The sequence below is a fragment of the Megalobrama amblycephala genome, linkage group LG2 (genome assembly GCF_018812025.1).
Source record: "Megalobrama amblycephala isolate DHTTF-2021 linkage group LG2, ASM1881202v1, whole genome shotgun sequence".
Lineage (NCBI taxonomy): Eukaryota > Metazoa > Chordata > Actinopteri > Cypriniformes > Xenocyprididae > Megalobrama > Megalobrama amblycephala.
In genome coordinates this window covers 61,650,339-61,672,479 of record NC_063045.1, presented here as the reverse complement: position 1 = coordinate 61,672,479, position 22,141 = coordinate 61,650,339, and the positions used below count along the sequence as shown (strand labels likewise).

The 22,141-nt window shown below is 33.8% G+C and overlaps 2 protein-coding genes across 6 annotated transcripts in view; both read right to left on the bottom strand.

Moving 5' to 3' along the window:
• The window catches only part of bmpr1bb (bone morphogenetic protein receptor, type IBb), a 112,446-nt gene extending 107,381 nt beyond the window's left edge, over positions 1-5,065 (bottom strand). For both annotated transcript variants that reach the window (XM_048181358.1, XM_048181359.1), the window contains exons 1-2: positions 4,856-5,065; positions 4,274-4,329 (exon numbers count right to left, since the gene is read on the bottom strand). The gene's annotated coding sequence lies outside the window, so the exon portion shown is untranslated. The remainder of the gene's footprint in view (positions 1-4,273; positions 4,330-4,855) is intronic.
• A 3,822-nt stretch (positions 5,066-8,887) lies between these two features.
• Positions 8,888-22,141, bottom strand: part of pdlim5b (PDZ and LIM domain 5b) — a 105,685-nt gene continuing 92,431 nt past the window's right edge. For all 4 annotated transcript variants that reach the window (XM_048181355.1, XM_048181353.1, XM_048181357.1 and 1 more), the window contains 5 exons: positions 20,485-20,674; positions 15,822-16,002; positions 15,186-15,306; positions 14,807-14,922; positions 8,888-10,075 (listed from right to left, as the gene is read on the bottom strand). In XM_048181355.1, coding sequence (XP_048037312.1) covers positions 9,986-10,075; positions 14,807-14,922; positions 15,186-15,306; positions 15,822-16,002; positions 20,485-20,674 — 698 coding nt within the window. In that variant the 3' untranslated portion in view covers positions 8,888-9,985. The remainder of the gene's footprint in view (positions 10,076-14,806; positions 14,923-15,185; positions 15,307-15,821; positions 16,003-20,484; positions 20,675-22,141) is intronic.

Genomic DNA, 22,141 nt, shown 5'->3' with positions numbered 1-22,141 from the left:
CTGGTGTCGAGGCGACCAGGCCTCAAGGTTCACATCAAAACTCTGAGATTCATGTTAAACGTGGCGGCACCTCTGAATCTGAAATAAACAGCACTGAGCTCATTATTCGGACTCTAAACTCTGACCTCTGCAGCTCCAGGCCTGAAATTTACCTTGGTGAAAGAATCTCACACGCCTCCGTTCTCCAGGAACATCAGAAGCTTGTTAAATTCTCCCAGAAGCCCTTGGGGTATGCAGATTCAGAGCGGAGGGACACGCACAACAGCTCCTTTTACGTGCCGCTCACACAAAGGCGCAGTGTTCGGCGGTGTCAGCGCGCACAATAGCAACATTAATGTTAGGAGTTGTTGGGAAACAAAGCTGATGGTGATTAGAGAGACTCCAGAACAATACATGTCACACGCTCGCCGCCAGTCAAGATACACTGAAGATGATCATACAAAATAGATTTCATTCTGAGAGACGGATGGATCCATTAGTAATGGACCGGATGGTCAGACAATATTCAGGTTATTTTGAGATGATCAGCATCAGTCATTAACTGCACCTGCTCAGCTGACTATCAGAAGACGCCAGTCCAGTTCTCAAAACAAATCTTCCTACAGCAGTCTTCATGTATAATGCACATTTTCTAAATATTTATTTAGCATTTTTGAGTGTTTATATATATATATATATATATATATATATATATATATATATATATATATATATACACACACACACACACACACACACAGTGTTTTCTGTGGTCAATATCTGTATAAATATTAATAACAATATTCATTTTTTTTTAAATAATTAATTTTATATGATTACTACTACTATTATCACTACTATTATTATTAATAATAAATTATTATTATTTTAATATAATAATTATTATTTATAGTAGGGCTGCATGATTTGGGGGGAAAATGTGATGTTTCTGGTTAAAATTGTGATGTGCAATTGTGAGAATTGTGAAATAAAATAAAATAATAAAATAAAATAAAATAAAATAAAATAAAATAAAATAAAATAAAACTAGATAAGCAAAGTTCGTAAACAAACTTTGAAGTTGGCTTGAGAAAGCTAGACCAGAAAGTCTGAAATAGTTTTAACAGCTTCAAGTTTTCAGATTTTAAGTTTTAGTTTAGTCATTTTAAAACATATAATTTTAGACAGACAGACAAAAAGATATCACGCTATGCGGTTGCTGGTACTCGGGGTGGCTGCTAGGGTGTTGCTATGCGGTTGCTAGGGTACTCAGGTGGTTGCTATGCAGTTGCTAGGGTCTCAGTTGGTTGCTAGGGTGTTGCTATGCTGTTGCTTGTATACTGGGGCTGTTGCCATGGTGTCGCTATGCAGTTGCTAGGGTGTTGCTATGTGTTTGCTAGGGCATTCTGGGTGATTGCTAGGGTGTTGCTATGCGGTTGCTAAAGTACTCAGGGTGGTTGCTAGGGTGTTGCTATGGTACTCAGTTGGTTGCTAGGGTGTTGCTATGCTGTTGCTTGGATACTAGGGCTGTTGCTATAGTGCGGTTGCTAGGGTATTCTGGGTGGTTGCTAGGGTATTCTGGGTGAATACCCTAGAAATGGTCAGATAGATAGATAGACAGATTTAAAAATTATTAGATAGAAAGCTTAAATGAGTGGTTGCTAGGGTGAGGTGTTGCTATGCAGTTACTATGGTATTCGGGGTGGTTGCTAGGGTGTTGTTATATGGTTGCTATGGTATTATGGGTGGTTGCTAGGGTGTTGCTTTGCGGTTTCTAGGTTACTCAGGTGGTTGCTATGCAGTTGCTAAGGTATTCAGGTGGTTGCTAGGGTACTGGGGCTGTTGCTATAGTGTCGCTATGCGGTTGCTAGGGTATTCTGGGTGGTTGCTAGGGTGTTGCTATGCGGTTGCTAGGGTACTCAGGGTGGTTACCAATAAAATATAAAATAAAATAAAACCAGGTTTGCTGTGCTTGTTTGTATGGCTGCACAATTTGGCAAAAAAAAAATTATTTATATATCAAAATGACTATAAAACTGACTAAAAAAAATTTACAGTAATTCTTCCCCAAATTTGTGCCGCCCTATTGTCTGGGTGTATTTTTTTGCGATAAATACCAGCTTTATATTTTCCACCCTGCTCTCTTGATACTGTAATCAGCCATCAAAACCCATATTGATCAACCAAAAGTGCTAGAGTGAATTTGTGCGAGACAGCAGGCTGTGGTTAGCGCTGCCACCTGCCCTGACCTGTGACGTAACATCTGCGGCCCAACGAAAATCCGCAGCGAATATCGTGGCACGTTTTCACACTGTATTTTGCAGCAGTGAAATATAAGCAGTAAAACAGCACCGGCCCACTGGGTTTAATTCAAACAAGCCTTCAGCCGCCAAAGCCAGACCACACAGACACACGGCAGACGAAATGAGCACTTTCCCACACGCAGGCTTTTAGAAATCCCACCCAAAACACACATCAGGCCCTGTAATGGCTTTCTCTCATTACGCCGCAGTATAAATGACTCCTGTAGCCGCTGACACTCAATAACGGCCCCCGCTGACACGCTCCCAAAGAACCGCTTATCAGACACACGATACTCGCGGCACCGCGCTATATCACAACACACAGCCGACCCGCTACGACTGAAGAGCCGTGAGATCAGATCGGACAAATCTGTCGTCTTTACTTCATCATCTGCTACACAGACAGCATAAAAGTCATATTACAGCTCTCAAGCAGCTATTATAGATCTCCGTTTATCATTGCATACAGTAAAAAGGTACATAATCAGCAAGTAAACTAGTACCAACACAAGCCCTGTATAATGAGCTTTATCTGAATATCTGAAAGCCTCCAAATCACACAGCGCTAATTAACGTTCAAATGGCGTTCAAGTGACGTTTTTCCATGAAAGCTGAAGCGTGTCATTTATTTAATGGTAAAATACTTTCTCACATCGTTAGAGGCTCAACTTCAGACTCGACCAATGATGTGAGTTTGAAAACAGTAATTTTTCCATTTCAATTTAAAGACATGAATGAATTAGAAAATACACACTTTAGCTTTGAAAACATGTTTAAATCTACTTTAAAACAACACTTTACATGTGAACAGACAATTTAGGTGCATTTTACGACAATCTCAATTATTTCAGTCTGATGGAAAACATAAACAAACATTCGATAGCAGAGGAATTAGCCATTTTCACACTTCCGGGTTTCGTGTTCTCGACATCGCAGGGTAAATTTACTTCCGGCGACGTTTAAACACAAGTGTTGTAGTAAAAAATATATTTTTTGTGTTCGCATTTGCTCAAACAACAAAAGAAAAAAACTCCACAACAGTGTTTTCACAACTTTCAAAAGAGAGATTGATAACGGCAGTCAGAAGAGAGAAATATGTCAATTTGACCGTCACCCTCACAGCGGCGTTAAAGGGTTAGTTCACCAAAAAATTAAAATTCTGTCATTTATTACTCACCCTCATGTCGTTCCACGCCCATAAGACCTTCGTTCATCTTCAGAACACAAATTAAGATATTTTTGATGAAATCCGATGGCTCAGTGAGGCCTGAGCAATGACATTTCCTCTCTCAAGATCCATTAATGTACTAAAAACATATTTAAATCAGTTCATGTGAGTACAGTGGTTCAATATTAATATTATAAAGCCACGAGAATATTTTTGGTGTGCCAAAAAAACAAAATAACGACTTATATAGTGATGGCCGATTTCAAAACACTGCTTCATGAAGCTTCGGAGCGTTATGAATCTTTTGTGTCGAATCATGATTCGGATCGCGTGTCAAACCGCCAAACTGCTGAAATCACATGACTTTCCGAACAGCTGATTCGACACGCTGATTCATAACGCTCCGAAGCTTTATAATATTAATATTGAACCACTGTACTCACATGAACTGATTTAAATATGTTTTTAGTACATTAATGGATCTTGAGAGAGGAAATGTCATTGCTCAGGCCTCACTGAGCCATCGGATTTCATCAAAAATATCTTACTTTTGTGTTCTGCGGCATGAGCGTGAGCAATAAATTACATTATTTTAATTTTTGAGTGAACTAACCCTTTAACTTTTTTTTTTTGTAATTTGATGCAAAGCTAATATAATACAAAGTATAATATTATAAATGTACATACAATTTTAAAACGAAAATAATAAAAACTTTGCAGGATTAACGATGCTGGTGACCGTTAAAACGCGTCATCACAGTCTGTGAAAAACGCCAACGGTTAAATTTTAAAAATAAATAAATAAAATAAACCGCCTTCTTACCTCAGTCTGATGAATGAAGCTCCTTATGAATTTATGACGTTCAGATCTCTCAACATCTACAAAAACAGTAAGGATGTTTCGTAAGACCTTGATTAGCTCAATAAATCATATGCCTTGAAGGAGTTATGCAATATCATTTATTATAGAAATAACCGGTTAAACATCTTCAGGAATATCCTGATTAAACTGTAATTTCGTTCCTCAACACGTCAAGAAAACTTCCAATAATAATCTGAACAATTAGAGCTTGATTTCATTTTTATTCATCATTTCCATACTTAAAATCTACAATCGTACAGTTAAATTTCGTCCGTCACAACAGATATATTTCATTTTTCTTAAACTACCACTAAAACTCAAGTGCTGACAGCTTGTGGGAATTATTCTGACTTCTGAGAGATTCAGTCAGTGCGCGAGATTCGCGAGAAAACGCCGAAACTTTCGTAAATACGAGCACGCGCACAAACGCGTACGAACAACCGCGAGTCTTCAGTACAAATCTGCTCGACCTCATCGATATGTACGGCGGATTAAACACTCAAAGTCTCAGTGAATGTGTCAGATTGGCGTTTAAACACTCACCTTCATTCACGAGCCTCTAAAGTCCGTCAGAAAGCTTCATCAGCTCCTCGCGCGCGTGTCCGCGGAACATAGAAACATTTAGCGAAGAATTACTCGATGCGGTTTGTTCTGTGAGATTAAACGGACTCCTTCTGCCCAACTCAAGGAGGAAAGCTGGTTTTCTTTCCTTCAGTATGTGTGTGTGAGTGTGTGTGTGTGTGTGTGGCTCCAACCACTGACGCCTCAGAGAAATACACCTCAATGCCGCCTCCTCATCCTGCTTCACCTCACAGAAACCAGCAAAATACACTATAACCAATCATAAAATATGCTCTGAACCTCGAATTAATAACAGAAATACACCTTTATAAACCTGATCTGCTTCACTGCAAGTCGTCAGTGTTCAGAAGTTAGAACAAAATGAAAAGTACATTTTTTGAACTCGCGGTGGCGCTATGGAGTATGTCGTAGATACTTCAAAGTTGGTCAGATTACTCTTCAGGACCAACTCTATGGCTGTACCAAATTTCATCATTTTCCTATGTACGGTTGATATATATATATATATATAGGGGTGCCGAAGACTCCCATTTGGGAATTACTAATAATAAAGTAAAGCAACAATTACAATCTTAAGTAAATACATCATCATAATCACCATATAACTAAAAATATAAAATTAAAACTGTAAATTTGCTCTTCACCTCACACAAATGGGCAGAAATATAAACTATTTATCATATAACACTAGGTGAATTTCATCAACCCTTTATATCTGAAATAATATAATAAAAAATATGAATTTGCACCACCATTTTCCTTCTCTAAACCTTAAACTAACGACATTAAATATGCCTTTATCAATTATATACTGTACCTGAAACCAGATCGTCAAATGCTATGTATAAAATCTACTTTCATATAACCCTAAAAATAAATATTCAAATGTAAGGTAATATTCCTGCTCTTCAAATCAAACTAATGGTTGAAAAATATCGAAAGGCTACTTGACATTATAACCTGAAACTACAAAAATCAAATATATAAAACACAATTTAATAATAAAATGGAAATTAAATCACATCAATATATAAAAATACATCTCTAACATATCAAACATTGACTTGAAATTTCGGCCGCAGCATGAACTGCATGAATCCCTGGAGTCGGTTTATTTTCGCTCGGCTCTTGCAGGTTTCGTGTGTGACGTTAAACTTCATTTGATGCTGAAGATCCCAAAACATTCCGTCTTAAAGCCCGGTTCACTGTGGAAGCTTGTTTCCGCCACGGAATAATAATTCAAAAAAAATCTCGCAATTCAGACTTTTTTCTAATCAGAATTGAGAGATATAAACTTTAAATAAATCAAAATTGTGAGAAATGTTAGAAAAGCGAGAAAAAAGTAAGAATTGCGCTGGGGAAAAACTCACAATTGAGAAAAAAAAAAAAAATCAGAATTGTGAGAAAAGTCAGAATTTACGTGATATAAACTTTTTTCCCTCAAAATTCCGACTTTCTTTTTTTTCACAATTGCGAGTTTACATCTCGCAATTCTGACTTTTTCCTCGCTATTCTGACTTTTCTCACAATTCTGATATTTTTCTTCTTTTTTGCTCAATTGCGAGTTTATATCTTGGAATTCAGACTTTTTTTCCCATTACAATTCATACTTTTTTCTCGCTGTTCTAACTTTTCTCATAATTTTGATTTTTTTTTTCTCAATTGCAAGTTTATCTCGCAATTCTGACTTTTTTTTTCTCGCAATTGCAAGTTTATATCTCTTTATTGTGACATTTTCCCCCTTGCGATTCCACCTTTTTTCTCTCGCAATTCTGACTTTTCTCACAATTCTGATTTTTTTTTCTCAATTTTGAGTTTATATCTCAGAATTCTGACTTTTTTCCTCACAATTCTGACTTTTTTTTTTAAATTCTCACTTTTTTCTCGCAATTGATTTTTTTTCTAGCTATTCTGACTTTTTTTCCCTCACAATTCTCACTTTTTTCTCGCAATTGATTATTATTATTTTTTTAGCTATTCTGACTTTTTTCCTCGCTATTCTGACTTTTTTTCTCACAATTGCGAGTTTATATCTCTGAATTTTTACTTTTTTTCATCCCTTGCAATCCCAATTTTTTTTCCCCTCACAATTCTGATTTTTTGCTCAATTGCGAGTTTATATCTTGGAATTCAGACTCTTTTTTTCCCATCACAATTCGTACTTTTTCCTCGCTATTCTAACTTTTCTCATAATTTTGATTTTTTTTTTTTTCTCAATTGCAAGTTTATCTCGCAATTCTGACTTTTTTTTTCTCGCAATTGCAAGTTTATATCTCTTTATTGTGACATTTTCCCCCTTGCGATTCCACCTTTTTTCTCTCGCAATTCTGACTTTTCTCACAATTCTGATTTTTTTTTCTCAATTTTGAGTTTATATCTCAGAATTCTGACTTTTTTCCTCACAATTCTGACTTTTTTTTTAAAATTCTCACTTTTTTCTCGCAATTGATTTTTTTTCTAGCTATTCTGACTTTTTTTCCCTCACAATTCTCACTTTTTTCTCGCAATTGATTATTATTATTTTTTTAGCTATTCTGACTTTTTTCCTCGCTATTCTGACTTTTTTTCTCACAATTGCGAGTTTATATCTCTGAATTTTTACTTTTTTTCATCCCTTGCAATCCCAATTTTTTTTCCCCTCACAATTCTGATTTTTTTCTTCTTTTTTGCTCAATTGCGAGTTTATATCTTGGAATTCAGACTCTTTTTTTCCCATCACAATTCGTACTTTTTCCTCGCTATTCTAACTTTTCTCATAATTTTGATTTTTTTTTTTTCTCAATTGCAAGTTTATATCCCTTTATTGTGACATTTTCCCCCTTGCGATTCCACCTTTTTTCCCTCGCAATTCTGACTTTTCTCACAGTTCTGATTTTTTTTTTCTCAATTTTGAGTTTATATCTCGGAATTCTGACTTTTTTCTCACAATTCTGACTTTTTTTTTTTTTTAATTCTCACTTTTTTCTCGCAATTGATTTTTTTTCTAGCTATTCTGACTTTTTTTCCTCACAATTCTCACTTTTTTCTCGCAATTGATTATTATTATTATTTTTTTAGCTATTCTGACTTTTTTCCTCGCTATTCAATTTTTTTTCTCTCGCTATTCTGACTTTTTTCTCACAATCGCGAGTTTATATCTCGGAATTTTGACTTTTTTTTTCATCCCTTGCAATCCCAATTTTTTTCCCCCTCACAATTCTGATTTTTTTTCTCCTCGCTATTCTGACTTTCTCACAATTCTGACTGTTTTCCTTGCAATTCCAACTTTTTCCTCGCTATTCTAACATTTTTCTTCACAATTTTGACTTTTTTTCCTCGCTATTCTTGCAATTGCGTATTTATATTTCGCAGTTCTGAGGATATATGTTTTTTATATATACACCTTGCACTTATGTTCATTTCACTCAATGTAACTGATTTGAGTTTTTCTTTCTTTTTGCTTTTTCGGCTAGATGCGAGTATCCTACATGTCCTACATGTCATTTTTATAGTCTAAACGTGCACTGAAAACCACTGGCAAACTCAACCATTACCGGAAGGAGGAATGTTTGCTAATATCCATTTCCCAGTGACTGAAAATAATCTGCCCTCATATGAAATGGGAGCACAGGACGTGTGGTTGTGGTGGTGTGATGCTTTGGGATCTGGGAAACCATAGGATCGGTCTCAGGTGACCCGCAAACGACACTCATTATTAAGGCATATATCAGTTATGTCTATGTGTTTTAAAGCTGTGTTATTTTAAGTTTTATTTAATATTTTAAAATAGCTTTTATTTTCATATTTTTTGTTATGTTGATATGTTATTTCAGTTTTTATTTATTTTCAGTTAATAATTTTAGTGCTTCAAATGAAACTTGTCAAGGCAACATTTCTAAATTTCATTTAGTTGAAGTTCTTCAACTCATATTTATCATTTATCTCAATTAACACAAATGTTTTTAATAGATTTGATCCGTGTGGAATAAAGAAAGTCTTTCAATCACACGATGAGACGTTGATAAGAACAGTGTTTTATTATTCATCCCATCACATAATAATGCATTACAGAAAAACTACAACATCAAAAAAAAAAAAAAAAAAAGAGTAAAGACGCACCTGAACCATCAACCTATATTAGCTTAAAAACAAGAGCTAAAGATAATAAAAGAGAAATAAGAAAAATGAAATACGTTTCAGTATATTAGTCATCATTTGAGCACAAATAAAGTTTCAATCGGAGCCCATTAAGGCACTTAGACGATCAGATATCCCACAAACCTTACACAGATAGACGGAGCACAGAAATAACACATAAAACATTAAATATCACCGTTCTGAAAGCACTGACACTGTCTGTGCCGTAAAATATGTGCAAAGCCCCTGGAAAGCCCCAGAAATCATCGTCCCTCCTGCCTCAATAAATATACCTGCATAAATAGAGCTCTGTGTGGAGCGGCCGGTCAAACTGCAGCGGGACGCAGGAGACGAGAATCCGAACGCTCCGTAACACTCCTCCACTGATCCTACAATCCACCAGTGATTTCATGTGAGAATGTGGGAAAATAAGCTCTTTAAATACGTGTGGAACTTCTGTGATGTTGAAAATAACGACTGAAATTTCTCAATAAAACACTGCAGCACATGATACTCACTCGAGTGACAGACAAAAACACCCACAATGCAACACTGAACGTTAAAGAACCTTATTAAGAGAAGGTGAAATACTGCAAATGAACACAGTATCTGATCTCAAGCTTTATGATGGTCTCCAAAAACATCTGCACTGCAAAAAACATGATTTTCTTATTCAGTACAAATATCTGAACATTCTTATATTAAGTTGTTTTCAGAAAAATCTCATTTATATTTGTGCTGGAAAACAAGACAAAAAATAATGAGGAAGAACATCATTTTTTTGCAGTGTGATTCATTTATAAAACTATAAACTCTGATGTAAATGTGCGTCTTTCTGATGCTTTTTTGAGGAAAATCAAAGACAATATATCTCTTAGCAAAAACATTCACATACTAAAATAAATCTCGCAAATGTAAGATATGACCAGCAAAGGCGTTCTGCTTTGATTTCACGCCGTCGTACAGCGCGAGCGCTCAGAACTGGACCGTGTGAGCGTGTTTCTTGCATAAGGGCTTGTCTTTCTTGGAGAAGAAGGTCTGACCCTCTAGACTCGTGCTGCACACCTACAGAGAGAGAGAAGAACAACATTTTCATTTTAAAATACAATCAATGCAGTAAGAGTCATCACATTATTGCATGCTTTGTAGCTCAAACTGCAGAGCACAGCACCTGCAACGCTACAGCCAGGGGTTCGAGTCACAGGGAGTGCAAAAAAAAATCATGTTCTTCCTCAGTATTTCTGTCTTGTTTTCCAGTACAAATATCTATTAAATCAAGATACATTTACTGGAGAAGCAAAATGACTGAAGATGTCAAGTCTTGTTTAGTGAAAAATGTATCAAAATGAAGTGAGAACAAATATCTGCCAATGCAGTCAGAAAAATCTACTTTTGTCCCTTTGAATTAAGTTTATTTGTTCAATTCCACTGGCAGATATTTGTGAACGCTTGTTTCTGCCACTAAATAAAAAGGTAAATTGCGACTTTTTAGCTCACAATTCTTTTTTTCTTACAATTTTTAATTTACACTTCTTCTCAGAATTGCTAAAAAAGAGAGTCAGAATTGCGAGAAATAAAGTCAGAATTGCGAGATATAAAGTCAGAATTGCGAGAATAAGTCAGAATTGCGAGATATAAAGAAAGAATTGTGAGAAATAAAGTCAGAATTGCGAGAAAAAGTCAGAATTGCGAGATATAAAGAAAGAATTGTGAGAAATAAAGTGAGAATTGCGAGAAAAAGTCAGAATTGCGAGAAATAAAGTCAGAATTGCGAGATATAAAGTCAGAATTGCGAGAAAAAGTCAGAATTGCGAGCTATAAAGTCAGAATTGCGAGCTATAAAGTCAGAATTGCGAGAAATAAAGTCAGAATTGCGAGAAATAAAGTCAGAATTGCGAGAAAAAGTCAGAATTGCGAGAAATAAAGTCAGAATTGCGAGAAAAAGTCAGAATTGCGAGAAAAAGTCAGAATTGCGAGAAATAAAGTCAGAATTGCGAGAAATAAAGTCAGAATTGCGAGAAAAAGTCAGAATTGCGAGAAATAAAGTCAGAATTGCGAGAAAAAGTCAGAATTGCGAGAAAAAGTCAGAATTGCAAGTCATAAAGTCAGAATTGCGAGATATAAAGAAAGAATTGTGAGAAATAAAGTGAGAATTGCGAGAAAAAGTCAGAATTGCGAGAAATAAAGTCAGAATTGCGAGAAAAAGTCAGAATTGCGAGATATAAAGTCAGAATTGCGAGAAATAAAGTCAGAATTGCGAGAAAAAGTCAGAATTGCGAGAAAAAGTCAGAATTGCGAGATATAAAGTCAATTGCGAGAAATAAAGTCAGAATTGCGAGATATAGTCAGAATTGTGAGAAAAAGTCAGAATTGCGAGAAATAAAGTCAGAATTGCCAGAAAAAGTCAGAATTGCGAGAAATAAAGTCAGAATTGCGAGAAAAAGTCAGAATTGCGAGAAATAAAGTCAGAATTGCGAGAAAGTCCGAATTGCGAGAAAAAGTCAGAATTGCGAGAAATAAAGTCAGAATTGCGAGAAATAAAGTCAGAATTGCGAGAAAAAGTCAGAATTGCGAGAAAAAGTCAGAATTGCAAGTCATAAAGTCAGAATTGCGAGTTATAAAGTCAGAATTGCAAGAAAAAGTCAGAATTGCGAGAAAGTCAGAATTGCAAGTTATAAAGTCAGAATTGCGAGATATAAAGTCAGAATTACGAGTTATATAAAGTCGGAATTGCGAGTTATAAAGTCGGAATTGCGAGATAAAGTCAGAATTGCGAGATAAAGTCAGAATTGCGAGTTATAAAGTCGGAATTGCGAGATAAAGTCAGAATTACGAGTTATAAAGTCAGAATTGTGAGAAATAAAGTCAGAATTGTGAGAAATAAAGTCAGAATTGCAAGTTATAAAGTCAGAATTTCGAGAAATAAAGTCAGAATTGCAAGAAAAAGTCAGAATTGCGAGAAAGTCAGAATTGCAAGTTATAAAGTCAGAATTGCGAGATATAAAGTCAGAATTACGAGATATAAAGTCAGAATTACGAGTTATATAAAGTCGGAATTGCGAGATAAAGTCAGAATTGCGAGATAAAGTCAGAATTGCGAGTTATAAAGTCGGAATTGCGAGATAAAGTCAGAATTACGAGTTATAAAGTCAGAATTGCGAGATATAAAGTCAGAATTACAAGTTAAAAAGTCGGAATTGCGAGAAAAAGTCAGAATTGCAAGTTATAAAGTCAGAATTGCGAGTTATAGTCAGAATTTCGAGAAATAAAGTCAGAATTGCGAGAAAAAGTCAGAATTGCAAGTTATAAAGTCAGAATTGCGAGAAATAAAGTCAGAATTGCGAGAAAAAGTCAGAATTGCAAGTTATAAAGTCAGAATTGCGAGAAATAAAGTCAGAATTGCAAGTTATAAAGTCAGAATTGCGAGTTATAAAGTCGGAATTGCGAGAAAAAGTCAGAATTGCAAGTTATAAAGTCAGAATTGCGAGATATAAAGTTGGAATTGCGAGAAAAAGTCAGAATTGCAAGTTATAAAGTCAGAATTGCTAGAAATAAAGTCAGAATTGCAAGAAAAAGTCAGAATTGCAAGTTATAAAGTCAGAATTGCGAGAAAAAGTCAGAATTGCAAGTTATAAAGTCAGAATTGCGAGTTATAAAGTCGGAATTGCGAGAAAAAGTCAGAAATGCAAGTTATAAAGTCAGAATTGCGAGATATAAAGTTGGAATTGCGAGAAAAAGTCAGAATTGCAAGTTATAAAGTCAGAATTGCGAGATATAAAGTCAGAATTGCTAGAAATAAAGTCAGAATTGCGAGAAAAAGTCAGAATTGCAAGTTATAAAGTCAGAATTGCTAGAAATAAAGTCAGAATTGCAAGAAAAAGTCAGAATTGCGAGTTATAAAGTCAGAATTGCGAGAAAAAGTCAGAATTGCAAGTTATAAAGTCAGAATTGCGAGTTATAAAGTCGGAATTGCGAGAAAAAGTCAGAATTGCAAGTTATAAAGTCAGAATTGCGAGATATAAAGTTGGAATTGCGAGAAAAAGTCAGAATTGCAAGTTATAAAGTCAGAATTGCAGAATTTCGAGAAATAAAGTCAGAATTGCAAGAAAAAGTCAGAATTGCAAGTTATAAAGTCAGAATTGCGAGAAAAAGTCAGAATTGCAAGTTATAAAGTCAGAATTGCGAGATATAAAATTGGAATTGCGAGAAAAAGTCAGAATTGCAAGTTATAAAGTCAGAATTGCTAGAAATAAAGTCAGAATTGCAAGAAAAAGTCAGAATTGCAAGTTATAAAGTCGAGATATAAAGAATTGCGAGAAAAAGTCAGAATTGCAAGTTATAAAGTCAGAATTGCTAGAAATAAAGTCAGAATTGCAAGAAAAAGTCAGAATTGCAAGTTATAAAGTCAGAATTGCGAGAAAAAGTCAGAATTGCAAGTTATAAAGTCAGAATTGCGAGTTATAAAGTCGGAATTGCGAGAAAAAGTCAGAATTGCAAGTTATAAAGTCAGAATTGCGAGATATAAAGTTGGAATTGCGAGAAAAAGTCAGAATTGCAAGTTATAAAGTCAGAATTGCTAGAAATAAAGTCAGAATTGCAAGAAAAAGTCAGAATTGCAAGTTATAAAGTCAGAATTGCGAGATATAAAGTGCGAGAAATGGAATTGCGAGAAAAAGTCAGAATTGCAAGTTATAAAGTCAGAATTGCTAGAAATAAAGTCAGAATTGCAAGAAAAAGTCAGAATTGCAAGTTATAAAGTCAGAATTGCGAGAAAAAGTCAGAATTGCAAGTTATAAAGTCAGAATTGCGAGTTATAAAGTCGGAATTGCGAGAAAAAGTCAGAATTGCAAGTTATAAAGTCAGAATTGCGAGATATAAAGTAAAAAGTGGAATTGCGAGAAAAAGTCAGAATTGCAAGTTATAAAGTCAGATTGCGATTGCTAGAAATAAAGTCAGAATTGCGAGAAAAAGTCAGAATTGCAAGTTATAAAGTCAGAATTGCGAGAAATAAAGTCAGAATTGCAAGTTATAAAGTCAGAATTGCGAGTTATAAAGTCGGAATTGCGAGAAAAAGTCAGAATTGCAAGTTATAAAGTCAGAATTGCGAGATATAAAGTTGGAATTGCGAGAAAAAGTCAGAATTGCAAGTTATAAAGTCAGAATTGCTAGAAATAAAGTCAGAATTGCGAGATATAAAGTTGGAAGAAAAAGTCAGAATTGCAAGTTATAAAGTCAGAATTGCGAGATATAAAGTCAGAATTGCAAGAAAAAGTCAGAATTGCAAGTTATAAAGTCAGAATTGCTAGAAATAAAGTCAGAATTGCAAGAAAAAGTCAGAATTGAAAGTTATAAAGACAGAATTGCGAGATATAAAGTCAGAATTGCAAGGAAAAGTCAGAATTGCAAGTTATAAAGTCAGAATTGCTAGAAATAAAGTCAGAATTGCGAGAAAAAGTCAGAATTGCGAGTTATAAAGTTATTTTTATTCAGTGACGGAAACAAGCTTCCATAATTATGTGATCTTGTTTTAAGCACAAACTCAATATCTTCAGTCATTTTGCTTCTCCAGTAAATGTATCTCAATTTAGATATTGAGATATTTGTACTGGAAAACAGGACAGAAACACTGAGAACGAACATCACTTCTGCAGTGAAGAAATGCTTGAGCTGATCAGGTGAAATCATCTGCCAAATGCATTTTTGCAGAAGTAAATACTGTGCATCCCGTCACTGTCTCTATCAAACACCCTTTAGACGTTTACATTTCTCAATCAGAGACTGTGTGTTTTCACGTACTGCACACACGAAGCAGGTGTCGTGCCAGGTGAATCCCAGCGCCTCCAGGAACTTGTCGCCCGCTTCGATGGGAAAGTCACATCCGTGACAGCCGGTGCCGAAGAGGGTGTAGTAATCTAAACCAATCAGAAACAGCCCAGAATCACTCACACTGCTGCTGTCGACATGTAGTGGAGTAAAAATATGATTTAATGCTTAAAGTTAAAGTTCCCCAAAATAAAAATGCTCTCCCGCCCCGGTCAGCAGTAAAGCATGACACGCTCTAAAGCTTTTACGGTTCTCTTACAACCTGTAAAGATCAGTGAGTGTTTAACGGGGGTTATGATGACCAATTACAGCGTTCGTTTCATGTGGGTGGGGTTTATGGGCAATGGCTCACCCGTCTCACAGTACGGCTGTCCGTCCTCCAGGTGGAAGGTGTTGTTGCGGATTGGCTGCTGGCAGGAGGCGCACAGGAAGCAGTACACATGCCAGGTCTGCTTCAGGGCGTTGATGACTTCCTGTTAGCAGATGAAAACGGCAGATTTAAAGAGCACAGCCTGAGCTCTCAGATCTGATGCAATGACGTTCACACAAGTTTCTGTAAATCAGAGGCATTAAATGTTTTCTCTCGGCACAGAAAGCGAGTGAAGCCCTTCCGCCCGATCGGCTCCTCCCTTTCTGAAGCCCACTAAAGCTGAGGCGACACAGCCGGTGCTAATTGTCACACATCTGAGCGGCCGGTGCCAGCGTTACCAGACCTTATGATCCCGATTAAAGCTCGTTCCCACAGTCCCACACTCTCAGAGAGAGCAGAGGAGGGGAGGCTGGGAATGATGAAGGAATGAGGCTTTAAAGGGAAAGAATCATGGAGGTCAACGGGGAGATAAACACAACTACACTGAAACTATTTAAGGGGATATTCAGTGATATCTTCATTAATGTAATAGTTTAATTTCTGCCCAACAATCATTCACACACACTGCACTTTTAAGAATCTAGTTGGGAATATCAACTGTTCCTGGATGTCACTCACCCCCAGAACCTTCTGCTGGCAGCGGAAGCAGGTCGGGGCCAGAAACTGCTCGTAGCAGCGCTCGCAGTAGACGGAGCCGCGCTCCTCCACGAATCCCACGTCTGCCAGTGTGCTGTGGCAGTGCGAGCAGTTGAACTCCTCCTTGTGCCACGATTTGCCCATGGCCACCAGGAACGGACCCCTGCAAAACACCACAGATGATTATTTAACAATAAACATGACAGATAACGGCTGCGCTTCATTCACTGCACCTTCCTTTGCTGACATTCATACAGGGGTATTAAAGGTAAACATGGATAAAATCATTATTACTTGAAATAAAACAAACATTAACTGAAATAAATGAATATATTTAAAAATAAATAAAAATAAATAAAAAAAAAAAAATATATATATATATATATATATAAAATTATACAATATAATATAAAATAAATAAATACATTATTATTAATTATTTCAGCTACATTTCTCATTTTCATTTATTTTAACTTAATACTGCACTAATAAATATTACTTATACATATAAATACTGCCAAAAGCAGTAAATATAGTATATAAGTACAATATATATATATATATATATATATATATATATATATATATATATATATATATATATAAAATCTGAAAACAGAAATAAACATTTATAAAAAACCATTTAAAAAAAATCTAAAACTGACAAAAACACTACAAAACTACTAAAACTTTAAAATTAAACTTGAAAATATAATAAAATAAAATAGATACAATAAAATAAAATGATATAATATAAATTAAACAAAATTTAAAAAATTTAAAATAACATTTTTAAAAAATACAAACTTATTTCAGCTACATTTCTCATTTTCATTTATTTTTATATTATATTATATCATTTTATTGTATTTTATTTAAGTTTAATTTTAAAGTTTTAGTAGTTTTGTAGTGTTTTTGTCAGTTTTAGATTTTTTTTAAATATATAGTTTTATAAATTTTTATTTCTATTTTCAGATTTTATACATACACACACACATATATATATATTATATATAATAATATATATATATATATATATATATATATATATATATTTTTTTTTTTTTTTTTAATTAAAATTGAGATTATAAAATAAATACTCATTTAAAATATTAATAAGAACTATTATAGTATCTCACTGAGGACAATAACGCTGCATCCACCTTACTTTACAATAAGGTTCATTAATTAACATTAGTTAACATGAACTAAGAATGAACAATACTTATACAGCATTTATTAATCTTAATGTTAATTTGTCCATTTAATAATATATTATTAATATCAAAAGTTGTCATTAAAGAACTAACAAAGAAAGGCTGTATTTTTAACATTAAGATTAATAAATACTGTAATAAATGTTTTGCTCATTGTTAGTTAATGCATTATCATATGCGACCCCAATGTTTTTATTCCTCATAAAACAAATATAACAGATTTTCAGTGATTTTCGAGTGAGATATCGGAGCTCTGTCTGTCCTGACACTGTGAAAACAGCCGTTCTGTGTCGGTCTGATGTTCGGGTAACGTGAGGACAGCAGCGGGGATGCGGGATACAAATCGGATGATTAGCTGGAAGGGAAAACAACAGACACCGGCGATATCAAATGCAGAAAACGGAGACTTTAAGCTTGGATGTCACGGCCGCTTTCGGCAGGAGTCTGAGAGTCTGTGCGCGGGCCGCGGTGGCGTAACGGATACCGGCGCTCTCTCGCTCTCTGGGGACGAGCTGAAGGAGTCTGTGCTCCTGACCGGTGACCCGCCTCACCGTCACGACACATCTATCAGACGCTTCCTTATCTGAAAATTAAACTTCACCCTCATCACCTTCGACTGCTTTATAACATCTGACCTCATCAAAACATGCTTTCTTGGAACTCTTTCAAGGGTGCAACATTTGTAACAAATGTAACACTACTGTTCATTACTGCATTAAAAGTGACAGTAAAGACATTTACAATGTTACAAAAGATTCTATTTCTAATAAATGCTGTTCTTTTGAACTTTCTATTTATCAAAGAATCCTGAAAAATAAAATGTATCAGTTTTCACAAAAATATGAACTGTTTTCAACATTGATAATAATAATAAATGTTTCTTGAGCATCAAATCAGCATATCAGAATGATTTCTGAAGGATCATGTGACACTGAAGACTGGAGTAATGATGCTGAAAATTCAGCTTTGATCACAGGAATAAATTACACTTTACTATATATATTCACATAGAAAACAGATATTTTGAATTATAATAAATTTTCACTGTTTTTACTGTATTTTTGATTAAATAAATGCAGCCTTGATGAGCAGATCATCTTACCGACCCCAAACTTTTGAATGCTAGTTTATCTTTAAGTCACATTAAGAAAATAAATAAATAAAATAATAGGAAATTAATACTCAAACTAATTTATTTTTGATCATTTTAAACTGTAAAGTTCCCAGACAAGCTCACTCAGTGTTTAGAGCTGCTAAAATGAACCTGGAGTCTGAATATTATTTAGATATTATTGATATTATTTATCTGTGATTAAATGAACGATCTATTGTGTGAATAATATGAATAATATCAGCAAGTCCATTTCTGCAACATTCAGATAACATTTTCACACCACATGATTTACACCATTACTTTGATTTGGAGCTGTTTTTGGGATTGTGTTACATAACATTTTGTTGACAATAAATTACAATAAACAATGTCTTACTTAAAATATATATATATATACAGTACAGTCCAAAAGTTTGGAACCACTAAGATTTTTAATGTTTTTAAAAGAAGTTTCGTCTGCTCACCAAGGCTACATTTATTTAATTAAAAATACAGTAAAAAACAGTAACATTGTGAAATATTATTACAATTTAAAATAACTGTGTACTATTTAAATATATTTGACAAAGTAATTTATTCCTGTGATGCAAAGCTGAATTTTCAGCATCGTTACTCCAGTCTTCAGTGTCACATGATCCTTCAGAAATCATTCTAATATGATGATTTGCTGCTCAATAAACATTTATGATTATTTTCAATGTTGAAAACAGTTTTTTTTCAGGATTCCTTGATGAATAGGAAGTTCAAAAGAACAGCATTTATCTGAAATACAAAGCTTCTGTAGCATTATACACTACCGTTCAAAAGTTTGGGGTCAGTAAGAATTTTTATTTTTATTTTTTTGAAAAGAAATTAAAGAAATGAATACTTTTATTCAGCAAGGATGCATTAAATCAATCAAAAGTGGCAGTAAAGACATTTATAATGTTACAAAAGATTAGATTTGAGATAAACACTGTTCTTTTGAACTTTCTATTCATCAAATAATCCTGAAAAAAAATATTGTACACAAATATTTTGTACAATTGTACACATTAAATGTTTCTTGAGCAGCAAATCAGCATATTAGAATGATTTCTGAAGGATCATGTGACACTGAAGACTGGAGTAATGATGCTGAAAATTCAGCTTTGCATCACAGGAATAAATTACTTTGTCAAATATATTTAAATAGTACACAGTTATTTTAAATTGTAATAATATTTCACAATATTACTGTTTTACTGTATTTTAATTAAATAAATGTAGCCTTGGTGAGCAGACGAAACTTCTTTTAAAAACATTAAAAATCTTAGTGGTTCCAAACTTTTGGACTGTACTGTGTATATATATATATATATATATATATATATATATATATATATATATATATATATATATATATATATTATATATAAATTTTTAAAAAATATATTTTTATGTAATATTTTTCAATATTATTAAAAACACCATATTTGTAATATTTTATATTAATATTTTAAAATATTATATATATATATATATATATATATATATATAATTTTAATATTTTAATTTTCTTTATATTTTAATATTTTTTATTTAGTAGACTGTGACAAAGATTTTATTTAATTTCATTTTTATATATTTATTTTTATTTTATATGCTTTTTATTTGTATTTATGCCCTATTGTAAAGAAATTACAATAAATAATCTCTTAAAAAATGAAAAAATAATATATATATCTCATAATGTGACAAAGATTTTTATTTAATTTCATTTTTATATATTTATTTTTATTTTATGTTTTTTATTTGTATTTATGCCCTATTTATTTTAAATATTAATATCTATCTTTCTCTCTCTCTCATATATATATATATATATATATATATATATAGACATTTCAGGTCAAATACTTTGAAATAATTTGTATATATATATATATATATATATATATATATATATTTATTTTTTTTAATGTTTTTTATTTGTATTTATTTGTTTGGAAGGAAATTACAATATATATATATATATATATACATTTGTAATATTTTATTTTATTTAAAATATCTAAAAAAAAAAAATAATAAAAAAAAGCTAATAACTAGCGCTGAAAAGGCGTGGATGGTTATTTTTGCAGCTGACCTTCTTACAGAAGCATTCGTAGGAGTTTCCCTTTCAGACGCAGCATTTATAGGAGGAGAATATATTAATAAATCATGCAACATGATTTAATAAGGTTTGCACTAGTCAGTTACTGGTATTTGCACCATTATTTACAGCGGTTGCATCTGTGAAAGTAAGGCTTAAATGGCACACTCAGAGTCATGATGGAGAAGACGAGCGTCTGACCTGATGACCATGTTGCAGTGAGCGCACATGGGCGTCCGTGTTCCCGCCGGGATGTGCTCGGCTCTCTGCACCAGCGAATCGTCCTGGTCGCTGGGGTGAGCTTGAGGCGCGGGGCGACTGGGTGCCCCCTTCGGAAGGCTGCTGCTGACCCGTCCCGTCTGCGGCGCAGGTGCACCTGCTTTGGGAAGCCCTAATCAAAGAGAAAGAGATTTGAATCTGGCGACCCCTCGCTGAACTTCAGCCACAACAGCGTCTGTGTTACGGAAGACAACACTGGTAATGAGATCGGCCGGGATTGTGCGCGGCCGTGTAGCGTGACCGAAGGTGATGGAAACTTCTAGTTAAGATATATGAACTCTATCTCTTCTGAAGGGTCCGTCGGACCATCTGCGGACGGGACATCCACACCGCGCCGCTGCAAAACAATGGATCGATTTACTCAGGCCGGGGAAAAAAACAACATTCCCAGAACTGGAGGAGACACCTGGCAAAATAAGCGGCCATCTCTGGGAGTGGAAGGACAAGCCTCCCCTTCTCTGAGGGGTCAGAGGTCAGTGAGGCGCGGTGGGCGGCACAGAGCGGCTCATTCAGACGGCGCTGGAATCAAAGGAGCATGTGCCCCCTTGATTTTCGCGTAACGGAGGGAAAACGAGCCGACGGATCCGTGCAAATGAAATATTATATATGTGATATATGGAAATCAAATATAAGCTGGAAAGTATGTGATTGTCCAACAGAGCATTGAGGAGCAGCAGGTCAAAGGTCACGGGATCAGCAGCTGAGTCATCACTGATTCCTCCTGCGAATCGTCACATCCTGAGACCGGAGTGAGATAAGATGAGCACTTCCTGTCAGCTGAGGAAACGCTTCTGACGTTTATATACATCCGTTCGATTGTGAGGTGAACTACTGAGTGTGCATATTTATAAAAATACTGTTTATAACTTTTTGGATTTTATAATTAATGATTAATAGTAATAATGTACAAGTTTATAATTAATAATTTATCATTTTGAGAAATTGTTAAATATATTATATATTTATATTTTAAAATAACAGTTTTAAATAAATTATATGACCAAATATAAAAACAAATATAAATTAAATGTACAGTTTAAAATTGTTATTTTAAATAAATTATAAAAAAAAGTTTATAATATTAATAATTGCTCATTTAAACAAAATATTATTATAAATGCTTAAAAATACTGAATTTTAGTGTATTTTATATATATATATATATATATATATACATATATAAATATATTTATAAAAATATAATGTAAGTTTATAATTAATTTATATTAATAAGTTTATAATTAAAAATGTATTTAAAAAAAATCTATAATATATATATGACCAAATATAAAAACAAATATTTTAAATGTACAGTTTAAAATTGTTATTATAAATAAATTATAAAAAGTTTGTAATATTAATAATTGCTTGTTTAAACAAAATATTAATATTATAAATGCTCAAAAATACTGTATTTTAATGTATTTTTTATATTTATATAATACATATTTATAAAAATATAATAAGTTTAATGTAAGTTTATAATTAATTTATATTAATAATGTACAAGTTTATAATTAAAAATGTATCATTTAAAAAAAAAATCTATAAAATATTATATATGACCAAATATAAAAAT